Here is a 19,705-nt window from a genome sequence, read left to right as displayed (position 1 = left end):
GGACCACCGAATGTCAGAGTTCCCCGGACCCGACCACCTCTTCTTCCACCTCCACATCCCCAGTGGGTGGAAAGTGAGGATGTTCATGCGTGAGGTGGACAGTGGGGCCCACAGCCTGGAGAGTACCCTGGAAGTCCTGCGCGTGCTCCTTGTCCCGGCGGAAGCCATCAGATTAGCCAGAACACCCTGGAGATGTTGGACCCAGCCCACGCAGACGCGCTCGTGGCTGGGATTTCCAAAGCCCCATCCAACACCGCGGGATATCCAAGGGCAGACATCATGCCCGAGATTCAGGATAACGCAACTTACTCCAGAGGAAAACGCTTTATACGATATGAATCAAAGCAGATGAAAAAAACCAAAACACCCACAGATTCATACATGAGATACATATAACAAAGAAAACGGGAAGTGTGTCACAGGACTGTGGTTTGAGTCAGCTGTTTCCAGTAACCACGACGCGCAGGAGGCTTTGGTGGGCAGTTCCTGCAGGAGGTTGGGGATCGCTACCGTGGGCAGCACTTGCTGGAAGAGGAAGGGGCTTGGGGAAGGGGGACTGGAGCCCCGAGGTGGCGGTGAGGGGCTGGGCGGCACTGGCGCTTCAGAAGCAGTCGCTTCGCAGGGGCTGTGGCAGATCCGACTCACTTATCTGGATGTTGAGCTCCGTTGAGCTGAGGGTCGTGGATGGATTGTGCGGCTGGTTCCCCTCGCGCAGGGTGTATTCCTCGTGACGCTGCTGCCGGAGGTGCCAGAGGATCTCTCTGGACAAGAAGTGGGTCTCTGCTTCTCCCGACTCTGGAACAGGAGAAAGACAAAACCCACCTTCAGTGGCCTGGCCCGAGGCAGGGGTCTGGGCAGGGACCAGAGCAGAGTCTCTGGGAGACGCTCCAAAATATGCAGAATTTCCTGAGAAGTCAAAATACGGTTCTTACTTTCCCCTTTCAGCAGGCCAGAAGAAAGAAAATAAAACACAAAGTGCAGGGAGGAGAGTGAAACACAGGCACCACGTGCTGGTTTCCCAGTAGTGCTTGTTGTGACGGGAACAGCCTCACTGGGTGGAAATACTCCTCTGACTATTACCCCCTCTATTACTATTACTATTACTATTACTATTACTATTACTATTACTATTACTATTACTATTACTATTACTATTACTATTACTATTACTATTACTAGAAGTACTTCTCTGACTATTACCCCCTCTTAATATTTCAGGTGGGTAGTGATGAAGTGGGTGGAAGGAGCCCAAAATCGATTAAAAGATATTTTAGAGCCTTGGGGCGGCAGCTTTAGGGGTCAGGAACGCAAGTTGTGTTCTCCTCTGTCCCTTCAGTGGCAATCACGAATGAGGAAATTAACAGGAAGAGGCATCGGGTTGACTCGTGGCTCCGGGACTGGTGTTATGGGCAGGGCTTTGGGTTCTTTGATCACAGGCTGCTATAGGAGTCACCTGACCTGCTGGTGGCAGGTGGAACGCACCTGTCCCAGAAGGGGAAAAGAATTTTGGGGCAGGAGTTCGCAAGGCTCATTGACAGGGCTTTAAACTAGATATGGCGTGGGGGAAGGGGAGACAACTGGGCCTGTCAGGAGTAAACCCAAGGGAGGCATGCCAGGGCTTGAAGGATGGTGGGCTAGCGAGGACTCTCACTCTGCCATTTCATTGGAGAGAAGGGATAGACGTTCAGAAATCATGGAAGCACCCGAGAGGGGTCTGGTGGGAAATGGGGCCCACACCCACAAAAAGGTGCTGGAGTCATTGGCACATCTGAAGTGCATCTCTACCAATGCACGCAGTATGCGCAACAAACAAGGGGAGCTTGAAGCCATGATGCAGCAGGGAAACTATGACAGAGTGGCTATCACAGAAACGTGGTGGGATGCCTCACACGACTGGAGTGCCACAATCGATGGCTACAAGCTCTTCAGGAGGGACAGACAGGAAAGGAGAGGTGGAGGAGTGGCCCTGTATATTAGAGAATGCTGTGAGAGTTCAGAAATCGAGTATAGCGATGACGGGGTGGAGAGTGTTTGGATTAGGTTAAGGGCCGATAAAGCTGCTATTGCTGTGGGAGTCTGCTATAGACCTCCCAACCAAAGCAGTGAGGCGGACGAAGCTTTCTGTAAGCAGCTGGGGGAAATCTCGCGATCACTTGCAGTTGTTCTTGTGGGGGACTTTAACCACCCGGATATCTGCTGGGAATACAACACAGCTGAGAGGGGACAATCCAGGAGGCTCCTGGAATGTGTGGAAGATAACTTCCTCACACAGCTGGTAAGTGAGCTGACCAGGGAAGGTGCCCTCCTGGACCTGCTTCTTGTGAACAGGGAAGAACTTGTAGGGGAAGCAAAGGTTGGTGGCCGTCTAGGGCACAGTGATCACGAGATGATCGAATTTCTGATTCTTGGAGAAACAAGGAGAGGGGTTAGTAAAACTGCCACCTTAGACTTCCAGAGGGCAAACTTTGACCTGTTCAGAAGACTGCTGGACAAAGTCCCTTGGGAGGCTGCCCTGAAGGATATAGGAGCCCAGGAAGGCTGGACATACTTCAAGAGAGAAGTCTCAAAGGCACAGGAGGGGGCTGTCCCTGTGTGCCGAAAAACAAGTAGGCGGGGAAGGAGACCGGCCTGGCTAAATAGGGACCTTTGGCTGGACCTCAAGAACAAAAGGAGAGTCTATGACCTTTGGAAGAGGGGGCAGGTCTCTCATGAAGACTATAAGGATATAGCGAAGCTATGCAGGGAGAAAATTAGGAGAGCCAAAGCGCAGCTCGAGCTCAACCTAGCTACAGCTGTTAAGGATAACAAAAAATGTTTCTATAAATTCATTAACAACAAAGGGAGGATTAGGGAAAATCTCCCTCCCTTACTGGATGCAGAGGGAAACAGAGTCACAAAGGATGAGGAAAAGACTGAGGTGCTCAATGCCTACTTTGCCTCAGTCTTTAGCAGTGGAACGAGCTGTTCCCTGGGCACCCAGCCGCGTGAGCTGGGAGACAGGGAGGGGAAGCTGGACGAGGTCGTCACAATTCATGAGGAAGTGATCAGTGACCTGCTACGCCGCTTGGATGCGCACAAGTCTGTGGGACCGGATGGGTTACATCCAAGAGTGCTGAAAGAGTTGGCAGCCTTGCTCGCCAAGCCACTTTCCATGATCTACCTGAAGTCATGGCTAACTGGGGAGGTCCCAATGGCCTGGAGGGTAGCAAATGTAGCGCCCATCTACAAAAAAGGCAGAAAGGAGGATCCGGGAAACTATAGGCCTGTCAGTCTGACCTCGGTAGCACGGAAGGTCATGGAGCAGATCATCTTGAGTGCCTTTACAAGTCTATATAATGGACAAGCAGGGGATCAGGCCTAGTCAGCATGGGTTTAGGAAAGGCAGGTCCTGCCTGACGAACCTGATCTCCTTCTATGACAAGATGACCCACTTATTGGATGAGGAAAAGGCTGTGGACATCGTCTACCTAGACTTTTGAAAAGCATTTGACCCTGTTCCCCGTAGAATTCTCATGGAAAAACTGGCGGCTCTTGGCCTGGATGAGCATACGATCTGCTGGATCAAGCACTGGCTGGATGGACGGTCCCAAAGAGTGGTGATCAATGGAGTCAAATCCAGCTGGCGGCCGGTCACAAGTCCCTCAGGGCTCAGTGTTGGGACCATTTCTGTTTAACATCTTTATTGATGACCTTGATAAGGACATAGAGTGTATCATCGGCAAGTTTGCAGATGACACGAAGCTAAGTGGGAGTGTTGATCTACATGAGGATAGGGAGGCTCTACAGAGAGACCTGGATAGATTGGACCGATGGGCCAATGCTAACGGTATGAGCTTCAACAAGGCCAAGTGCCGGGTCCTGCACTTGGGCCACAACAACCCCATGCATCGCTACAGGCTTGGGGCAGTGTGGCTGGAGAGCTCCCGGTAGAAGAAAAGGACCTGGGGGTTTTAATTGACAAGTGGCTGAACATGAGGCAGCAGCGTGCCCAGGTGGCCAAGAGGGCCAATGCCATCCTGGCTTGTATTAGAAATAGCGTGACCAGCAGAAGGAGGGAGGTGATTGTCCCCCTGTACTCAGCACTGGTGAGGCCACACCTTGAGTATTGTGTCCAGTTCTGGGCACGTCAATATGAGAGAGATCTTGAGGTGCTGGAGCGAGTGCAGAGGAGGGCAACGAAGCTGGTGAAGGGCCTGGAGAATAAATCTTATGAGGAGCGATTGAAGGAGCTGGGACTGTTTAGTTTGAGGAAGAGGAGGCTGAGGGGAGACCTCATCGCTCTCTACAACTACTTGGAAGGACATTGTAGAGAGGTTGTTGCTGGTCTCTTCTCACAGGTAGTGATAGAACAAGAGGGAAGGGGTTCAAGCTGCAGCAGGGAGGTTTAGGCTGGACATTAGGAAAAAATTCTTCACAGAAAGAGTGGTCAGACACTGGACTAGGCTGCCCAGGGAGGTGGTGGAGTCACTGTCCCTGGATGTGTTCAAGACTCAAGATGTGGTGTTGGGGGATGTGGTGTAGGGGAGAACTTTGTAGAGTGGAGTTGATGGTTGGACTCAATGATCCCAAAGGTCTGTTCCAACCTAAATGATTCTATGATTCTATGATTCTAAATGCTGCTCCCCGTCAGGGAAAGTGCCGAATTTCCTCTGAAAAACAAGGAGATTCATTTCAGCAAAAAGCAGCAAGCTGTTTCTCAAGCCCTGCTGCTCTGGCAGAGGTGAGGAGAAGGGAAATGAAGAGGAAGAAGGGCTAGCCTGGCTCTTCCTCATCCCCCGTCAGGAGGGATGCCACTGAGCCAGCTCACACACCGCCACTCCTCCCGGGGCTGGGGACGGCTTGGTGGCCCCAGCCATTTTTCCCAGGAACATCAGAAGCGAAGGGAGCTGCTCCTTCCTGCTGTTGTATTTAATCCTTGAGGGAGCGTTCCTGCTGCCACAGCAGAATACCGCTTGTCTCGGGTGACTCTGGGGACTTCAACCGGGACCAGCTCTGCCAGCACCCTCCCCACGCCTCTGAGACCCACAGCAAGACATCCTTCTGTGTCGGGAAGCAGCCCCTTCCTCCCACTGCGGCAGGGACCCCCACACCCGTGTGAGTGGGGGTATCACCCACACGCTATGCGAATCCTGCCCAGCTTCCCCGTCTTTGCCCGGATCCCAGGTCACTTAGGGGGCTGGGGGAGCCCCTTCCCCTCCTCACTCACCCTCGTACGCAATGAGCCGGTAGGTGCCCACGCACTCCTTGGAGCCTTTCAGGATCTCCTCCAACGTCCTGTAGAAAAGCTTGGCCTGCTCCAGGCGTTCCTCCCGGCTGAAGGCAGCGCCCTCGTCCTGGGACATGGCGTAGAGGGACTGCAGCGGGGTGGCGTACTCCACCGCGCAGTGCCAGAGCTGCCGTGAGGGAAGAAAAAGAAATGGGGGCAGGAGGACCAAGCGTCTGGCAAAGGGCTGCTGGGGGACCGTGGTGCTGGGCAGAGCCCGAAGGACCCCGATGCAGCTCCGTGGCCTGCCCTGCGCTGGTGCTGTGTGCTGGACCCCCGGGACAGGGACGCTGGTCCTGGCCCCAGTGTCCCCCCGTCCTGCGCTGAGCCACCGTCCCGGCAGGGAAGCAGGTACGGCTGTGCCCCGCGCGCTGGGCGGGCTCATGAAGCTGCCTCCCTCCCGCAGGGCCCCTGGCTATGGCAGCACTCCCAAGCTGCAGCCTGGGGAGGGATTTTCCCCATGGAGGTTGGTCCTCTGTGGAGATGCCCCTTACCCAGCTCTGGTCCCACCACCATGGTGGCTTTTCTGCTAGAGAAGGAGAAGTCCGAGCATCCCAATGGAGAGTAGGAGAAGGGAGAAGAGGATAAATGCTGGCCAGGCAAACACACAGCTAGAAAGAGGCAGAGCAAAACAAACGAGGGGAGATTTAAGGCCATAAAAATTCCAAGGAGGAGTACGGTTACCGGTAAGTCTTATACTGGGCAAACTGGGAAGTTTAGTGAAGTGCATTAAAAGGAAGAGGGACGGGATCCCTGGGTAAATGCAGCGCCGTGGAAAGAGCTAATAGCCTTGGAGGGTGGGTGCCAAGGGTGGGGGGTGGCATCGCTGCCGTGCACGCGTGGACCCACGGCTGGGCAGCAAGCGGAGGGACGGATTTCAGCGAGAGCACGCAGTGGGTCAGGACGGGTCCGGGCGGCGGAGCTGCTGGAGCTCGCTTGGTGCCGAGTGACTCAGCAGATGAAGCGCAGCATCGGTGCGTGCGCGGTAGCAGGAAAAACCCGAGGCTGCGTTTGTACTTCCCCAGGAGCTTGGCCAGGAAAGGGGCTTGGGAGGCCCTGCAGGCAGGGCTTGGAGAGCAGCAGCTCGGCGCTTAGCCACCGTCGAAAGGGCAAGTGGCATAGAGTGCGCAAGTCTGCCGGCGACACCAAGCTGTGTGGGGCGGCTGACACGCTGGAGGGAAGGGATGCCATCCAGAGGGACCTGGGCAGGCTGGAGAGGTGGGCCCATGCCAGCCTCATGAAGTTCAACAAGACCAAGTGCAAGGTCCTCCCATCTGGGTTGGGGCAATCCCAAGCACCGATAGGGGCTGGGCAGCGACTGGCTTGAGAGCAGCCCTGAAGAAAAGGGCTTGGGGGGGCTGGTGGACGAGAGGCTCAACATGAGCCGTCAGTGCGCACTAGCAGCCCAGAAAGCCCATCGTATCCTGGGCTGCATCAGGAGAAGCGTGGCCAGCAGGTCGAGGGAGGTGATTCTCCCCCTCTACTCCACTCCCGTGAGACCCCACCTGGAGTACTGCCTCCAGTTCTGGAGCCCCTGCTACAAGAAAGATATGGATGTGCTGGAATGTCTCCAGAGAAGGGCCACGAGGATGATCAGAAGGCTGGAGCACCTCTCCTATGAGGACAGACTGAGGGAGTTGGGGCTGTTCCGTCTGGAGAAAAGAAGGCTCCAAGGAGACCTTATAGTGGCCTACCAGGATCTTAAGGGGGCCTACAAGAGAGGTGGTGAGGGACTTTTTAGGATGTCGGGTAATGGTAGGACTAGAGGGAATGGATTAAAACTAGAGCTGGGACGATTCAGACTGGACGTTAGGAAGAAGTTCTTCACCATGAGGGTGGTGAGACACTGGAGCAGGATGCCCAGAGAGGTGGTGGAAGCCCCATCCCTGGAAGTTTTTAAGGCCAGGCTGGACGGGGCTCTGAGCAACCTGATCTATGGGAGGTGTCCCTGCCCAGGGCAGGGGGGTTGGAAGTAGGTGATCTTTAAGGTCCCTTTCAACCCTGACAAATCTACGATTCTATGATTCTATGAAGTTGGGGAGACCCAGGTGAGAAGCATCGCTCTGCCGACGCCTCTGTCCACAGCCGTGACTTAAAACAACTCCCGGAGGGGTTAAGTGATCCCAACGTCCCTGCAAAGGGCTGAGCCTGGGAGGAGGCAGCCAGGAGGAAGGAGTGCAGGTGGCCAGCATGGACAGGACCTCTCCAACTGGTGGAATCCTGCTGAAAGCTGGGAGTATCTGATAGGAGGGGGGGGACGCTGTCCTGCCCTTATGGCCACTTCTGGGCTGGGATCTGAGGCCAGGAAGACCTTTGGGCTGACACATGCCGACTGCTCTCCCGACACTGTGCTCGGTGTACCTTGTCTTCATCCTGGATTGCGTAGAGGCTGTGTTTGTAGACCCTTTTTTTGGTGCCAGCTCGAGTCAGGGTGGTTTCGGTGAGGTCTGTCAGGTACCGGATATTGCTGTCAGCTTTCTCCAGGTCATCGTAGATGTCACAGCTCAAAGGGACCAAGATGTGGAGCTTCCAGGTCTCCCTGCATACCAGCGCGTTGGGGTTGGCTCTGCTGAATTCCTCCATCGACTTTTTCACCCCTGGTGGAAGAGAGCATGGGGCAGAGGTGGCTGGCGTGAGTACGGCTGCTTTCTGCCTCGCTCCCCATCTCCCTGCTAACACTCTAAAAGTGGGAGGATTTTTATTAGGAGCTATTTCTATCTGTAGGCGTGATAATGCAGGGAAACGGCTACGTACGTGGCAGGACTATTTTTAGGTACCCAACGTAATAAGACCAGGCCAGCCCGTGAGCGACATTCTGCTTGGACTTCTCAGACATCTCGGATATTTCCACTGCTGAGGGCTTCTGCGGAGGGAAGGACAGACAGGCCAGAGGTGAGGAAAGCCGCCACCTGGGCTCTTCTTCAGCGGTCGGGTCTCTGCAGGGACTGGAGAGCAGCCGCCCTCTCCAAAGAGATCTGGAGAGTGAGGAGCCCCGCTGCCCCCTTCCACCACCACTACCTTGGGCCGCAGGGCCAAGAGCCCTGGGTAGCCCACACAGCCCCTGCAGGTCAGGAAGCTGATGCTGGGGTGAACCGGGCACTTTTTTGGCTGCCCCTTCCCTGGGGATCGCGTGTCCCGGTGCAACTTGTGCACCAGCCCAGTGCTTCCAGCCTGCGGGAGGAGACATCCCAGCGCCTGACGGTGGGATTTCCAGGGACACCAGTGGCCCCTGCCAGCTCTTGCGTGTTTGTTTAGGTGGAAATGGGCGTTGAGTCCCCGCAGGCACCTGGCAGCTGCCCTCCCCAAAGCACCTTTCCGTAGCCTGCGTGACCCCTCTCCCCTTCCAGCTCTGCTGGGGGAAAGCAGAGCCCTCCCAGTGCTGCAGAAGTACCTGGAGCTTGGCTCTGCCGCCCACAGCACGGGTGATAATTAACCCTTTGGAGACCACGCAGGCTCCCCTCTCCCCTGAAGCACCAGCTTGACTGCCAGATTTAAAAATCCCCCCGTTTTTGGTGTCAGCGGGGCTCTGGCTGCGGCAGGGCTGCTGCCAGCGCCGCGGGGCGGCCGTGCCCATCAGCAGGCAGCCTGGCCCTGCCGCCGGCCAAGGAGATCTGCTCTCCGGGGCTGAGCTAAGGAGAGCAGTTCTCCCGCTGCGGGGCTGCGTGCGGGTGGGCCATACGCGCAGGGGCCACCCAGGGCCGGGCTGCGTGTCCCCACGGCTGCTCAGGGCTGAACTGCTCCCCGGGAAGACGGCCGGGCTGGAGGCGTCGGTGCCTTACCTGGAGCCCCAGAGCCAGGACGAGGAGCTCGCAGAAGCTGACGAGGCCGAGGTGGAGGCCGAGTGGCTGCCCATCTCCATCGCGAAGAGCCACGTAGGCTGAGCCACAGACAAGCAGCAGGGGCCCGTGCCAGCGCAGGGAGAAGCAGGCGCTCAGGGCCCTCCAGAAGCTGCCGTGGTGCCTGGGTGGGAGAGGGGGGCAGGAGATGGGCTGGTGGCCACTCGCCCGCCATCCCCATCGCAGCCCTTGGGGTGCTGGCCGGGGGATGCTCCCAGCTGCCTGCCGGTGCCGCTGAGCTCCTGGAGCGGCGCGGAGCCAGGGAGCCCTGCGGGACCCTGCTCAGCGCACCCTGAGTGCCCCCAGCCGCGGGAGGGCTTGGGTCCCTTGCTGCTCCCGTGGGTCTCAGTGGGGAGCAGATGCAACGTCGCCCTGGACAGCAAGGGGAGACTGTCTGCAACAGCCCCGTGCCCTCCGGCACTGGGTGGTGGGGAGAGGCTGGGGGCAGAGATCTGTCCCCCAGGGAAAGGGAACACTATGGAGCTACCAGGGAGAGGGGAGGACGAGGTCCATAGACATGCAGGGATGTGAGCAAGCAGGAGAGGGGGAGAGGAGGAGAGGGAGGAAGAGATGGGAGTGACGGGAGGGTGATGGAGAGCAGTGGGGGCTGCCGGGGCGCCGCAGAGCGTTGCCACAGAGGCCTCGTGTGGAGGTAGAGACGAGGGAGCAGATCCCCACACAACACCCGGAGGCTGCGACGCCCTTGTCTCCAGAGTGGTTCCGGCAGCCCAGGAGATAGCTCACCTGGATTGGAGGTGGAAGATCTCCTCGGCCAGGTAGCAGATGCCCTTGAGCAGCGCCCTGATCTCCAGGGCCACGAAGTGGAAGGTGAGGCTGCGGGCGGCGGGCATGAGGGGCTCCCCGGCGAGGTACAGCGCGGCGGCGCACAGGGCCAGCAGCAGGTACGTGGCACGTTGCGCTCGCCCGCCCCGGGCCTTGGGGATGAGCAGGGCAGTGGGTTGTCTTGGCTGCTGGGGTTCCTGAGACATCTGCGGCAGAGGGGGGTGTCAGCAGCAGCCGTCGTCCCCAGTGCCCACAGCAGCGCCGCAGGGAGCGGAGAAGGGGGGCAGACGCGCACACCCAGCGCTGGCTGAGCACCCCAAAGCACACAGCGGAGCCGTCCCTTCCTTTGCAAGCTGCTGAAATGCAGCCGCTTCTGGGGAGGTTCCCTTGCGTGCTGCCCAGGCCACCTCGGGGCCGGCCCCCATGCCCAAATGGGCTTGGCAAGGCGGAGCTTGGCTGGCCACCCCGCTCCCAAATCGATGCCAACCCTGCGCCAGCCCTCCCTGCTTCTCCATCGCGCCTCGCGCCGCGCTCACCAGAGCCGTTACCAACCAGCTGTGGGACCGGCCGCTGCCTGGGTTCCCTGCGCTGCCGCTGATGGGCTCCGGGCTCCAGCCTGGGCGGCCGCGGCTCTTCTTGGAAGCTGCTGCCGCCGCGGGGGCTGGGAGCCCCTGCACCGCAGTGGCTTCTGGTGCCACGGGTGGAGCCGCACAGTTCCAGGCACCGAGAAAAATGAAAACGAAAGCGTCTTTTGCGGCGGCCAGCAACCTGCAGAAAGCAGCAGAGCCCTCCCACGCAGGGCACCCGGGAGGTCTCCCAGGCACCAGGCAGCGCTGGGTGGATACGTCAGGTTTCGACAGCCCTGAGCTTACACCTCTGGAAAGCCCCTCCGTGTCTGTCAGGTCAGAGCGGGGCTGAGCCGAGCTGGAATGAGGAAGGAGGCCAGAATTTATCGAGATTGAATTTATTAGAGATTGAATTTATTAAGTGCAGCAGGTTTCCAGGGGCGAAACAGAAGAAAATTCCCTGTAGCAGAGAGGGTGACTCACAGCTCCCTGGCTCCCCCCACCCCAGGCAGCTCTGGCAGATGCCAGCTCAGTGTCCCACAGGCACTGGTGGCACAGCGGGGCTTGCCGCAGCCGGGCTCTTGCTGGCCAGTGAGGCCCTCAAACCTCTCAGGTCTTGGTGACCACAAACCCGGAGCAGCTGAGGTACTCCAGGCCACCTTTGACGCAGCCGTTACTGCTGAGGTTTGCCCTCAAGGCTCCCAGGTCCCCGGTCCCAGCAGCAGAGGCTGCAGCGGTGTCCTGGTTTGAGGTAAAGACAGAAACAACTTTCCATGCAGTAATTTTACTTCTTAGCTAGGCCTCTTCTAACGCTCTGAAATTAACAGCACGTGGTGCCGAAAATGGTTCCTTCTCAGCGTGATAAGACCAATGTTTACAGTTAGTGCCAAGGAATGGTGTGCACAGAGGCTCTTGCTTATACTTACTGCTGTAACAACCAAGGTCAGCTAATTTTGTTATTTGCCCAGTTGGAGGGTCGGAAATGGAAAAGCGCAGAGGGGTCCCACCTGCGGGGAGGAGCGGACAGGACAGGTGACCCAAAATTGATCAACAGGGGTATCCCATCCCATCTGCCCCATGCTCAGTGTAAAAGCTGAGGGATCAAAGGGGCAGCCTCCTTCTTCAATGTCCGATGTCTGAGGAGGACCCTGTCTGTTCATCCGCCTTTGATCCCGACCCATGCATTCCTGACTCCAGAACTCCGGACTGAGGCATCGCCCATCCTAGAGGAAGGGTGACTTAGGGCACACATACACAAGCCCACAGGACCGGGTGCCAAGCACTCAAGGATGCTGAGGGAGCTCGCCAGTGCCATGGCAAGGCTCCTCCCTCATGTCTTTGGAAGATCGTAGCAATTGGGAGGTTCCTGATGAAGGGGAGAAGGCAAACGTCCCACACAACTTTGAGCAGGGGAGAAAGAGGGTTTGGTGAACTGCCGCCTGCCCAACGGCACCTCTGGCACCTCTGTCCCTGGGAAGGTGATGAAGCAAATCCTCCCAGCAATCGCTGTCGAGCACCTGAAGGATGCGAAGGCAACAGGCAGCGGGGATTTACAAAGGGCACATCACACCTGACCCACCTGAGTGCCTTGTGAGGTGGGATAACCGGCCGTGGGGATGAGGGGAGAACCTTCATTTCAGCAAAGCTTTCGGCATGGTCTCCTGTGGCCTCTGTGTAGCCAAAATGGGTAGATCCAGGCTGGCTACAGGATGCACCGCTCCAGGGGAACCCGCACGCTCGACTGCCGCTCTGAAACGCCTGTATGCCAACACACGCAGCACGGGGAATAAACGGGAGGAACTGGAGATCTGCGTGTGGTCACGGGGCTGTGCTCTCCTTGCGATTACAGAGACGCGGTGGGAGAGCTCGCATGGCTGGAACACTGTTGTGGATGGCCTTTTAGGAAAGACCGGCCAGCGAAGCCTGGTGGTGGAGCTGCTCTTTATGCGAGAGAGCAACTGGAATTGAGTTCTGCCTCAGGGCTGGATGAAGAATGTGTTGAGAGCTTATGGGTAGGAATTAAGGGGCTGGCTAACGCTGGAGATGATGTTGTGCGTGTTTACTACAGGCCAGGGGATCAGGAGGAGGAAGTTGACAGCTGGTAGGCAATTCCACCACTCCCCGGGGCAGCCTGTTCCAATGCTTGATAACCCTTTCCTTCCTGATATCCCATCTAAACCTCCTCTGGCGCAACTTGTGGCCATTTCCTCTTGTCCCATCGCCTGTTCCTTGGGAGAAGAGACTGACCCCCCCGGCTACATCCTCCTTTCAGGGAGCTGTAGAGAGCGAGAAGGTCTCCCCTCGGCCTCCTTTTCTCCAGGCTGAACACCCCCAGCTCCCTCAGCCGCTCCCCACAGGACTTGTGCTCCAGACCCCTCACCAGCTCCGTTGCCCTTCTCTGGACATGCTCCAGCACCTCAGTGTCTTTCCTCTAGTGAGGGGTGACAAAAAATATTGCGATCACTGCAGCCAAGGCTATCATTAACTGAGGTATTACAAAGCAGGTGTCCTGGTTTAAGGTTTCTTGGTTTGTGAGCAGCAAGTCCAGCAGTGCCTCATCCCTGGTTGGCACATTTAATGTTCGTATGAGGAAGCAGCCCTCTACGCATTTCGGGAACTATACTATTCTTCCAACAAATGCCTGGGTCGTTGAAGCCACACATAAGAACCAGGTTCTGTTGAGCCAGGGCTTGCTTAAGTAACCCAAGGATTGCTTCGGTGGCTTTATTGTCTTGGTTTGGAGATGTATAGCAGATATCTACTGGAAGATCCTACCTACTGTATGAGGACAGGCTGAGAGAGTTGGGGTTGTTCAGCCTGGAGAAGAGAAGGCTCCGAGGAGACCTTATAGCGGCCTTCCAGTCCCTAAAGGGGGCCTACAGGAGGGATGGGGAGGGACTCTTTATCAGGGACGGTAATGATAGGACACGGGGTAATGGCTTCAAACTGAAAGAGGGGAGATTCAGATTGGATATCAGGAAGAAATTCTTTGCTGTGAGGGCGGTGAGCCCCTGGCCCAGGTTGCCCAGAGAAGCTGTGGCTGCCCCACTCTGGAGGTATTCAAGGCCAGGCTGGATGAAGCTTGGAGCAACCTGGTCTGGTGGGAGGTGTCCCTGCCCAGGGCAGGGGGTTGGAACTACATAATCTTTAAGGTCCCTTCCAACTCAAACCATTCTGTGATGCTGTGATTCTGATCCCCCTTGGAGACAACCTCTCTGATCTTGACCTGGAGGCATTCAATAAGGCTTCCACAGTCGCCGTAGTTGACCTCTGTACTTTCAAGGTTCTCCTTAACATAGAACTTCCAGCTTTGGGAGCACCCAGAAGGGCTGAGCTGGCCCGTAACACAAGACAGGCTGGTTTCCAGAAGGGTCTTGGTGCACTGGTTGGGCCTGGGGAAGGGATCAGCCTCTCCTGACATCCCGGTGGCCATGGGCGCAGTGGACAGCTGTAGCCAGGACTTGGCTTAGACAGGCAAGGGTTTTGGTGAAATGCCTGAGAATTTGTAATAACCTGGAAAAAGAATAAGGAAATGTGCAGCGAGAGGAGGTGAGACCCCTTGCGGGTAGCCAGGTGCTGCGAATTTGCTTGAAGTCCCCCCCCCCCCACCTCTGGGGACCCGCTGGTGGTCCTGTATGAGGTGCCTTATGTATAAGGTGGATTAACGCCGGAGCCCGTCCCGGAGCTGGCACTGTGCGAGGCCGCGGGGAGCAGGTGCTGGATGCGTGTGGCACGTCCCCAGCCAAAAGCCAGGCTGGGAACACGGTGCGTTCCCTGGGTGAAGGGCTGCTCCCGGCGAGCAGGTCCGGGTGTAACAGAGCTGGCTCCCGCTGCCAGATGGGCCCTGCAGCAGCGCTTGCCTCCTGGCTTTTTTGCATCATGTGCCGTTGCCTTGCAAAAGCCGGCGGAGCTGCTGGCTTCAGCCAAAAGGCAGGCTGCCCAGTGACAGCTTTACACCGGGGACGCCTGTGGGGACAGGGTTTGGATGCCAGGCTGGTGTCGAAAGTGGCTTCGGAGTGTTAAAAGTGGTTTTGGGGCCCCCGGCTGAAAAAGTGCCACAGTTGGTGTTTTCAGCGCTGACGTTGCACCACCCGTGTACCCTCGGAGGTCCTGCGCACTGACAGGGCTTGCTTTATCGGCGCCCCCCTGGCCTCGCAAAAAATAAAGCGCTCTGCGATACTCTGTGTTGCGCTGGGCTGTGTGACCCGGCTCGCTGCCCCTGACGCAGTGAGGAGCCATCGGTGCGCTGGGTAAACTCTGGCAGAAGCGGGCAAGCTGCTCCCTCCATCTCCCAAGCACACCTCGGCTCTCACGTGTTCATCGAAGCAGTTCCATTGCGGGACAAGAGGCGACAGTGCGGGGAGCAGGGAGGCGTCCTGGCCAAAGGATTTGCTGATTGTCCTCCCCCAGCTTCATATTATGCAGGGTCCTGACCTTCTCTCACAAAGTCCACATGGAGATCGGATGCCTTTCCAGCGACGTGCCCGGCTTGGGAGAGCCTTTGCCTTGCCCCCAGCCCAGGCTGTGACGCCCCAGCAACGGGGAGCGTAAAATCCCGAGAGCAGCACGGACCATCCCTCCACCTCCCCTGGCGTGGGGCTGTGCTGGGGGCTGCGTGGCCTTCATCCCGTAAGGTTCTTCCTTCCTTCATGAAACCCAAACTTCCGGCCCAAGAGAGAGTTTTTATCCATTTAATAAACGTTAGTGGATCCATCTGTGATTTACGCCGTCGTCTTTTGATCCCCTGTAAGCTGTCAGCAACCGCGGTATCCTGTGGCACTGAGGCCCCAGTTACGTGTTGGGTGGAGAAGTTAATTTTTGCTTGTTTTGAAGCTGTCACAGGTGACGAGGCTGTTGGCAGTGTGACTGTTGTTGTGCCGGGAGAGACATGAACAACCCGCCCTTTCCTCCTCCCCACATCACTGAGGGCTTCAGACCTCAGCCATCTCTTTCCCAGGCTGGAGCATCTCAGATACTCAGTTGTTCTTCAAAAAGAAGCTGTTTTCTACTCGATTGTGCTGGTGAAAATGCTTTGACTGTCTCCTCCAGGCCCCTTCCAGGTCACGTGTGTTAAGCTGCTCAGGTCTCAGCACCGATCCCTGGGGGGCTCCTGCTGGGCCCTCTCCCCTCGCATGCACCTGTGATCTTGCCCTCTGTCCTCCAACAGTCTCGTACTTTCCTGCCCTTTGTCACCAGTCACCCCGTCACCGAGGCCGCAGAAGGGGAAGTGTATGGCTGTGTCTCCTCTGGCCTCCCACCATGTGTCCCGTGGGGACGTGACTGGGCCGAGCTGAGAACAAGCAAAACCACAACAGAATAAATGGCTGCGTACGCGCACGCCTTTGGGTCGCTTGGGGGTTATTTTACAGGTATCTTCGAGCCTGCAGGATGAGCAAAGCTGGCTTTGGGGACGGAGCCACCAGAAGCTTGCTGACAGCTGGTGGCTGCTCAGCGCCGCCGTCCCAGGGACGCCTGGAAAGCTCTTTCCCTAGCGCTTCCTCCCACCTCTGCAGCAGAAGAGAGGACAGTCTCTGCAGCCAGGATCCCATGTCTGGGGAGCCACAGGAGCCAGCAGAGCGTCTTCTGAACCGGCTGCGAGACCTCGAGCAAAACAGCGGGTCTCACCTCAGCACGCTTTTCGGTGACGGTGTTCCCCCTTCCCTCCGCAGCAGCAGGCGGCTTGCAGCTTTGCCGGGATTGTCCCGTGCGACGGGATGGCACAGAGACCCCAAACGTGGCCAGATCCCACCTGGGGCAGCGCTGCAAAGAAGAAGAGCTGGCAGGTGACCCTGGAAGACTGCCATTTGTACAGCCGAGGAGGACGAAAGGGGGACAACACAAATTCGGGGGTGAAGAGAGGAGAAGGTGAGCGTGTGGTAGGGAGGGAGATTGTCTTTCTGAAAAAAAGTGCTTTGGGGAATTGCGAGTGGCAGGGAGCAGCCTGGGAACTGCGCTTGTGGCTCCTGGAGATGCCCTCCGTGCGCTCCCAAGGGAAGGAGGCCACGGTGGGGAGATGCTGTCTGGAAGTGGAGGTGAGGAGATGCTGCCTGGAGGTGAGGAGATGCCACCTGGAGGTGAGGAGTGCAGGGGTGAGCGGGGACCTCCGGCACAGCAATGCCTGAGCGGCGCTGGGAGGGCAGTGGGCACACGGAGGGGGGATGAGCTGGGCAGCCCCTGGGGTTGGAGCAAGGGGCAATGGCTGGGTGGAAAACGGAGCCAGAACCTGCCTGCCAGAGGGGAGGTGCCAGGCTTTCTTTGTCCATGCAAGCAGGTGCAATGACATGTGTAAATATCCTGTTTCTTTCCTTGTTCCTCCTCTCTCAACCACTTACAGGAAATTCATTGTTGCCTCCTTGGTCGGGACATGCATCCGAGGGAGGTTCATTGGCACTCCCACGGCCAGAGAGGACAGACGTACCGGAGCCCGTCCCCGCAGCACAGACGGGTAGACCCGGAGCATAACAGGGAAGTCTCTGATTCACTGTGGCAGGGGATGGAGACACATGCGGGCTGACTGGCCCAGCTGGGATGCCCTCTCAAATATCCATGGAAGCTCAAACTGCCCAGAAAGTTTTTAGCAAGCTGGGAACACGGGAATGAACAATTCAGGGCCTGCCTACAGCTGTCGGCACTGCTTGGATTTCTGCCCGAAAAGCTCCTGTTGTTTCTTTTTGACGACGTTTAACCATTTTATCGATTCCACAACTGTTCTGTCATTGTCCTCAACATCCCACGGAGCGCTCTGTGGTGCTGGCTGAGCGCAGCAGCCTCCCAGCCTGGGACTGGGACAGAAGCTCTGGGTTTATCCCTCTTCTTCTGTTTCCTGGCTCCGATGGCGATCCCCAGCCTCCCGCTGAGACTGGCACGGCCTGACGCGGGGCTCGACTCTGCCATCGGCGGCTCCAGAAACCTGCGCCTGGAGGAGGGGAGCTGGGGAGGATGAATCTGTTCTTGAGTGATGGGGAAGCTTTTGACCATCTCGGTCAAGCGAAGTCTTGGTATTTAAGTTTGTCTTCTGCATCCCACACGGTGGCAGGGGCAGGTTGATGTGTCGTCCCTCCCCCCCCGCCCCCCGCCACGGTCACAGCTGTTTGTGGGGCTGTGCCATGAGCTATAGCCACATTCGCACCAAAACCAGCATAAAGCCTACAAAAAAATATTGGAGTTTGGGAGAAGACAGGGTGGTAAATACCCAAAGTAAAACCCCCATCAGCAAAACAGCAAGACAAGCCTTTTGGATCTGTAAAACCTATGGATACTTCTTCAGGTTTGGATCTTTTTGCACTTATTAAAGAATTTTTTTTTTTAATTTTTAAAGAAAAAATAATATGCAGTTTCTGGCCTAACTTAATTTTAAACACATTTAACTGAGAATGAGTCACCTTAAAAGTTACTTCTGATAGGTTTTAAAATTGTGCCAGTCCTGGATTTGATTCATTCAGCGCACGGCAAAGGGCTCTAGGAATGGACATGGAAAAGGAAAATCACTTTGGGGCAGGGGCACGTGACGCCATGGGGTTTGTTAAAGACCCTCCAAGTTGTTTGGCCCCTGCTGGACTTCTGCTGCTGGGGTCCCCCTGCAAATCCAGCCCCTCTGCACCCCTCTGCAGCAGAGGAAAACGCTGGATCAGCGTGAGGAGCTCCAGCAGCTGCCCTGGGCATCTGTTACCCAGCCAAGGAGGGATGAGAAGGTGGGGAGATGCTCTGCAGGCCCCAGGAGAGCCACCCGCTGCTCGGCAGCATCAGGAGGGCAGGTGGCAACGTGGTGAGGGGCTGAGGAGGCCCCTGCGGAGAGTGAGGGGGAGGGAAAGGGCACAATGGAAGCTAAGAGGGGGCAATGAGGGGAGGGAGGGAGGAAGAAAGGAGGAAGGGAGGGAGGGAAGGAGAGAGGGAAGGAAGGAGGAAAGGAGGGAGAGAGGCAGGGAGGGAGGAAAGGAAGGAAGGAGGTAAGGGAGAAGGAAGGAAGAGAGGGAAGAGGAAGGAAGGAGGAAGGAAGGGAGGAAGGGAGGAAGGGAGGAAGGAAGGAAGGAAGGAAGGAAGGAAGGAAGGAAGGAAGGAAGGAAGGAAGGAAGGAAGAAGGGAGGGAGGGAGGGAGGGAGGGAGGGAGGGAGGAGGAAGGGAGGGAAGAGGAAGGAAGAAGGAAGGAAGGAGGAAGGAAGGAGGGAGGGAGGGAGGGAGGAAGGAAGGGAGGAAGGAAGGAGGGAGGGAGGGAGGAGGAAGGGAGTAGGGAAGGAAGGAAGGGAGTAGGGAAGGAAGGAAGGAAGGAAGGAAGGAAGGAAGGAAGGAAGGAAGGAAGGAAGGAAGGAAGGAAGGAAGGAAGGAAGGAAGGAAGGAAGGAAGGAAGGAAGGAAGGAAGGAAGGAGGGAAGGAGGGAAGGGAGGGTACCTCAAGGAGGAGACATCAGACCTGTTAGAGCTTTAGAGCTGGTGAGGAGGAACACGGCTCCAGGTGCACGTGTGTGTGCTCAGCACCGAGGGACCGTGGGGCTCGGTTCTGGCTTTGCGTTAACAACCCAGACTTTGCTGGTGAATGGCAGGTTTGGTGGCTGCTGATGGGAACCTTCTCTGGGACATCTCCAAGTGCCCGAAATGCAACTGAGGAAGTTCCTCCGTGCTCCTCTTGGCATTGCATGAATTTTCAGGCAAAGCCACCAGTGAAAGAGGTGGTTTTGTCCGCTTCTGGGGCACTTCCTCCATCCTGTTTCCTTGCGTTGGCACAAGCGATTTCAAAAAGAACCAGAAGTTCTTCAGAAGGTAGAAGTTACTTTTGGATCAGGTGATCCAATTTAAGCACAACTGCGTGTCGGAGAACAGCTGGCCATTTGCTTGCTGGGGCAGGGGGACAGAACTGCTTCTTACCGCAACAGTTTGTATTTAGATTATTTAAAGGCCATTTGTGAATTTGTACCTCCTGCCTCCAATGCCAGAGATTAGGATGCATAATAATACAGAAGGAGAAGGGTTCTGTCCTGCTAGGAGAAGCTTGTTACGACAGGTCCAGGATATCCAGAGTTCTGAGTGAGCTAGAGACGGGTACCGGGCCTCTTCTGTGACACCAAAGAAAGTGTCACTGAGATTGACAGCTATGACACCTTCAGCCCGCAGCAATGCACTGCCTGCCGGAAATTTTCTTGCGGGCAAGGTGGTGGTGGTAACTCCTGGACTTTCCTTTGTGGTTGTTTCAGTTTGTTTCCCTTTCTCTGAAGTCTGAGATCCCAGGTTGTTCTGTGGCAGGATACTTCACTGGAAGAGTTTATA

At 56.7% G+C, this 19,705-nt stretch overlaps 1 protein-coding gene and 1 long non-coding RNA gene across 4 annotated transcripts; one reads left to right on the top strand and one right to left on the bottom strand.

Moving 5' to 3' along the window:
• Positions 1–307: 307 nt before the first annotated feature.
• STING1 (stimulator of interferon response cGAMP interactor 1) lies at positions 308–10,915 on the bottom strand. Of its 3 annotated transcripts, none has more exons than XM_074603787.1 (7): positions 10,419–10,915; positions 9,844–10,088; positions 9,043–9,223; positions 8,018–8,126; positions 7,625–7,860; positions 5,207–5,393; positions 308–795 (listed from the first exon to the last, which is right to left on the bottom strand). In XM_074603787.1, exons 2-7 carry the CDS (start codon positions 10,086–10,088, stop codon positions 602–604), a joined length of 1,152 nt encoding a protein of 383 aa, XP_074459888.1. In that variant the 5' UTR covers positions 10,419–10,915; the 3' UTR covers positions 308–601. The 3 variants fall into 3 exon arrangements, with proteins under 3 accessions (XP_074459888.1, XP_074459889.1, XP_074459887.1); XM_074603788.1 differs by having other exon boundaries at positions 10,435–10,588; XM_074603786.1 differs by lacking the exon at positions 10,419–10,915 and having other exon boundaries at positions 311–795; positions 5,207–5,874; positions 9,844–10,281.
• Positions 8,035–17,762, top strand: LOC141749741 (uncharacterized). The gene is made up of 3 exons (XR_012589472.1): positions 8,035–8,155; positions 16,118–16,313; positions 16,783–17,762. It is a non-coding gene; the product is annotated as an uncharacterized LOC141749741 (long non-coding RNA).
• The last annotated feature ends 1,943 nt before the right edge of the window (positions 17,763–19,705 follow it).

This window comes from Larus michahellis, chromosome 11 (genome assembly GCF_964199755.1).
Source record: "Larus michahellis chromosome 11, bLarMic1.1, whole genome shotgun sequence".
In the NCBI taxonomy this organism is placed as follows: domain Eukaryota; kingdom Metazoa; phylum Chordata; class Aves; order Charadriiformes; family Laridae; genus Larus; species Larus michahellis.
The sequence above is the reverse complement of the archived record's forward strand: the minus strand, read 5'-3'. Positions and strand labels throughout refer to the sequence as shown.

What these genes read in the sequence shown, in the direction of transcription:
- STING1 (XM_074603786.1), bottom strand. Translation starts at nt 10,088, where the DNA reads ATGTCTCAGGAACCCCAGCAGCCAAGACAACCCACTGCCCTGCTCATC. An exon ending in ATCTTCCACCTCCAATCCAG is followed by an intron (nt 9,224 to 9,843) that starts GTGAGCTATCTC and finishes TCTCCCACCCAG; the next exon opens with GCACCACGGCAGCTTCTGGA. An exon ending in CCTAAAAATAGTCCTGCCAC is followed by an intron (nt 7,861 to 8,017) that starts GTACGTAGCCGT and finishes CTCTTCCACCAG; the next exon opens with GGGTGAAAAAGTCGATGGAG.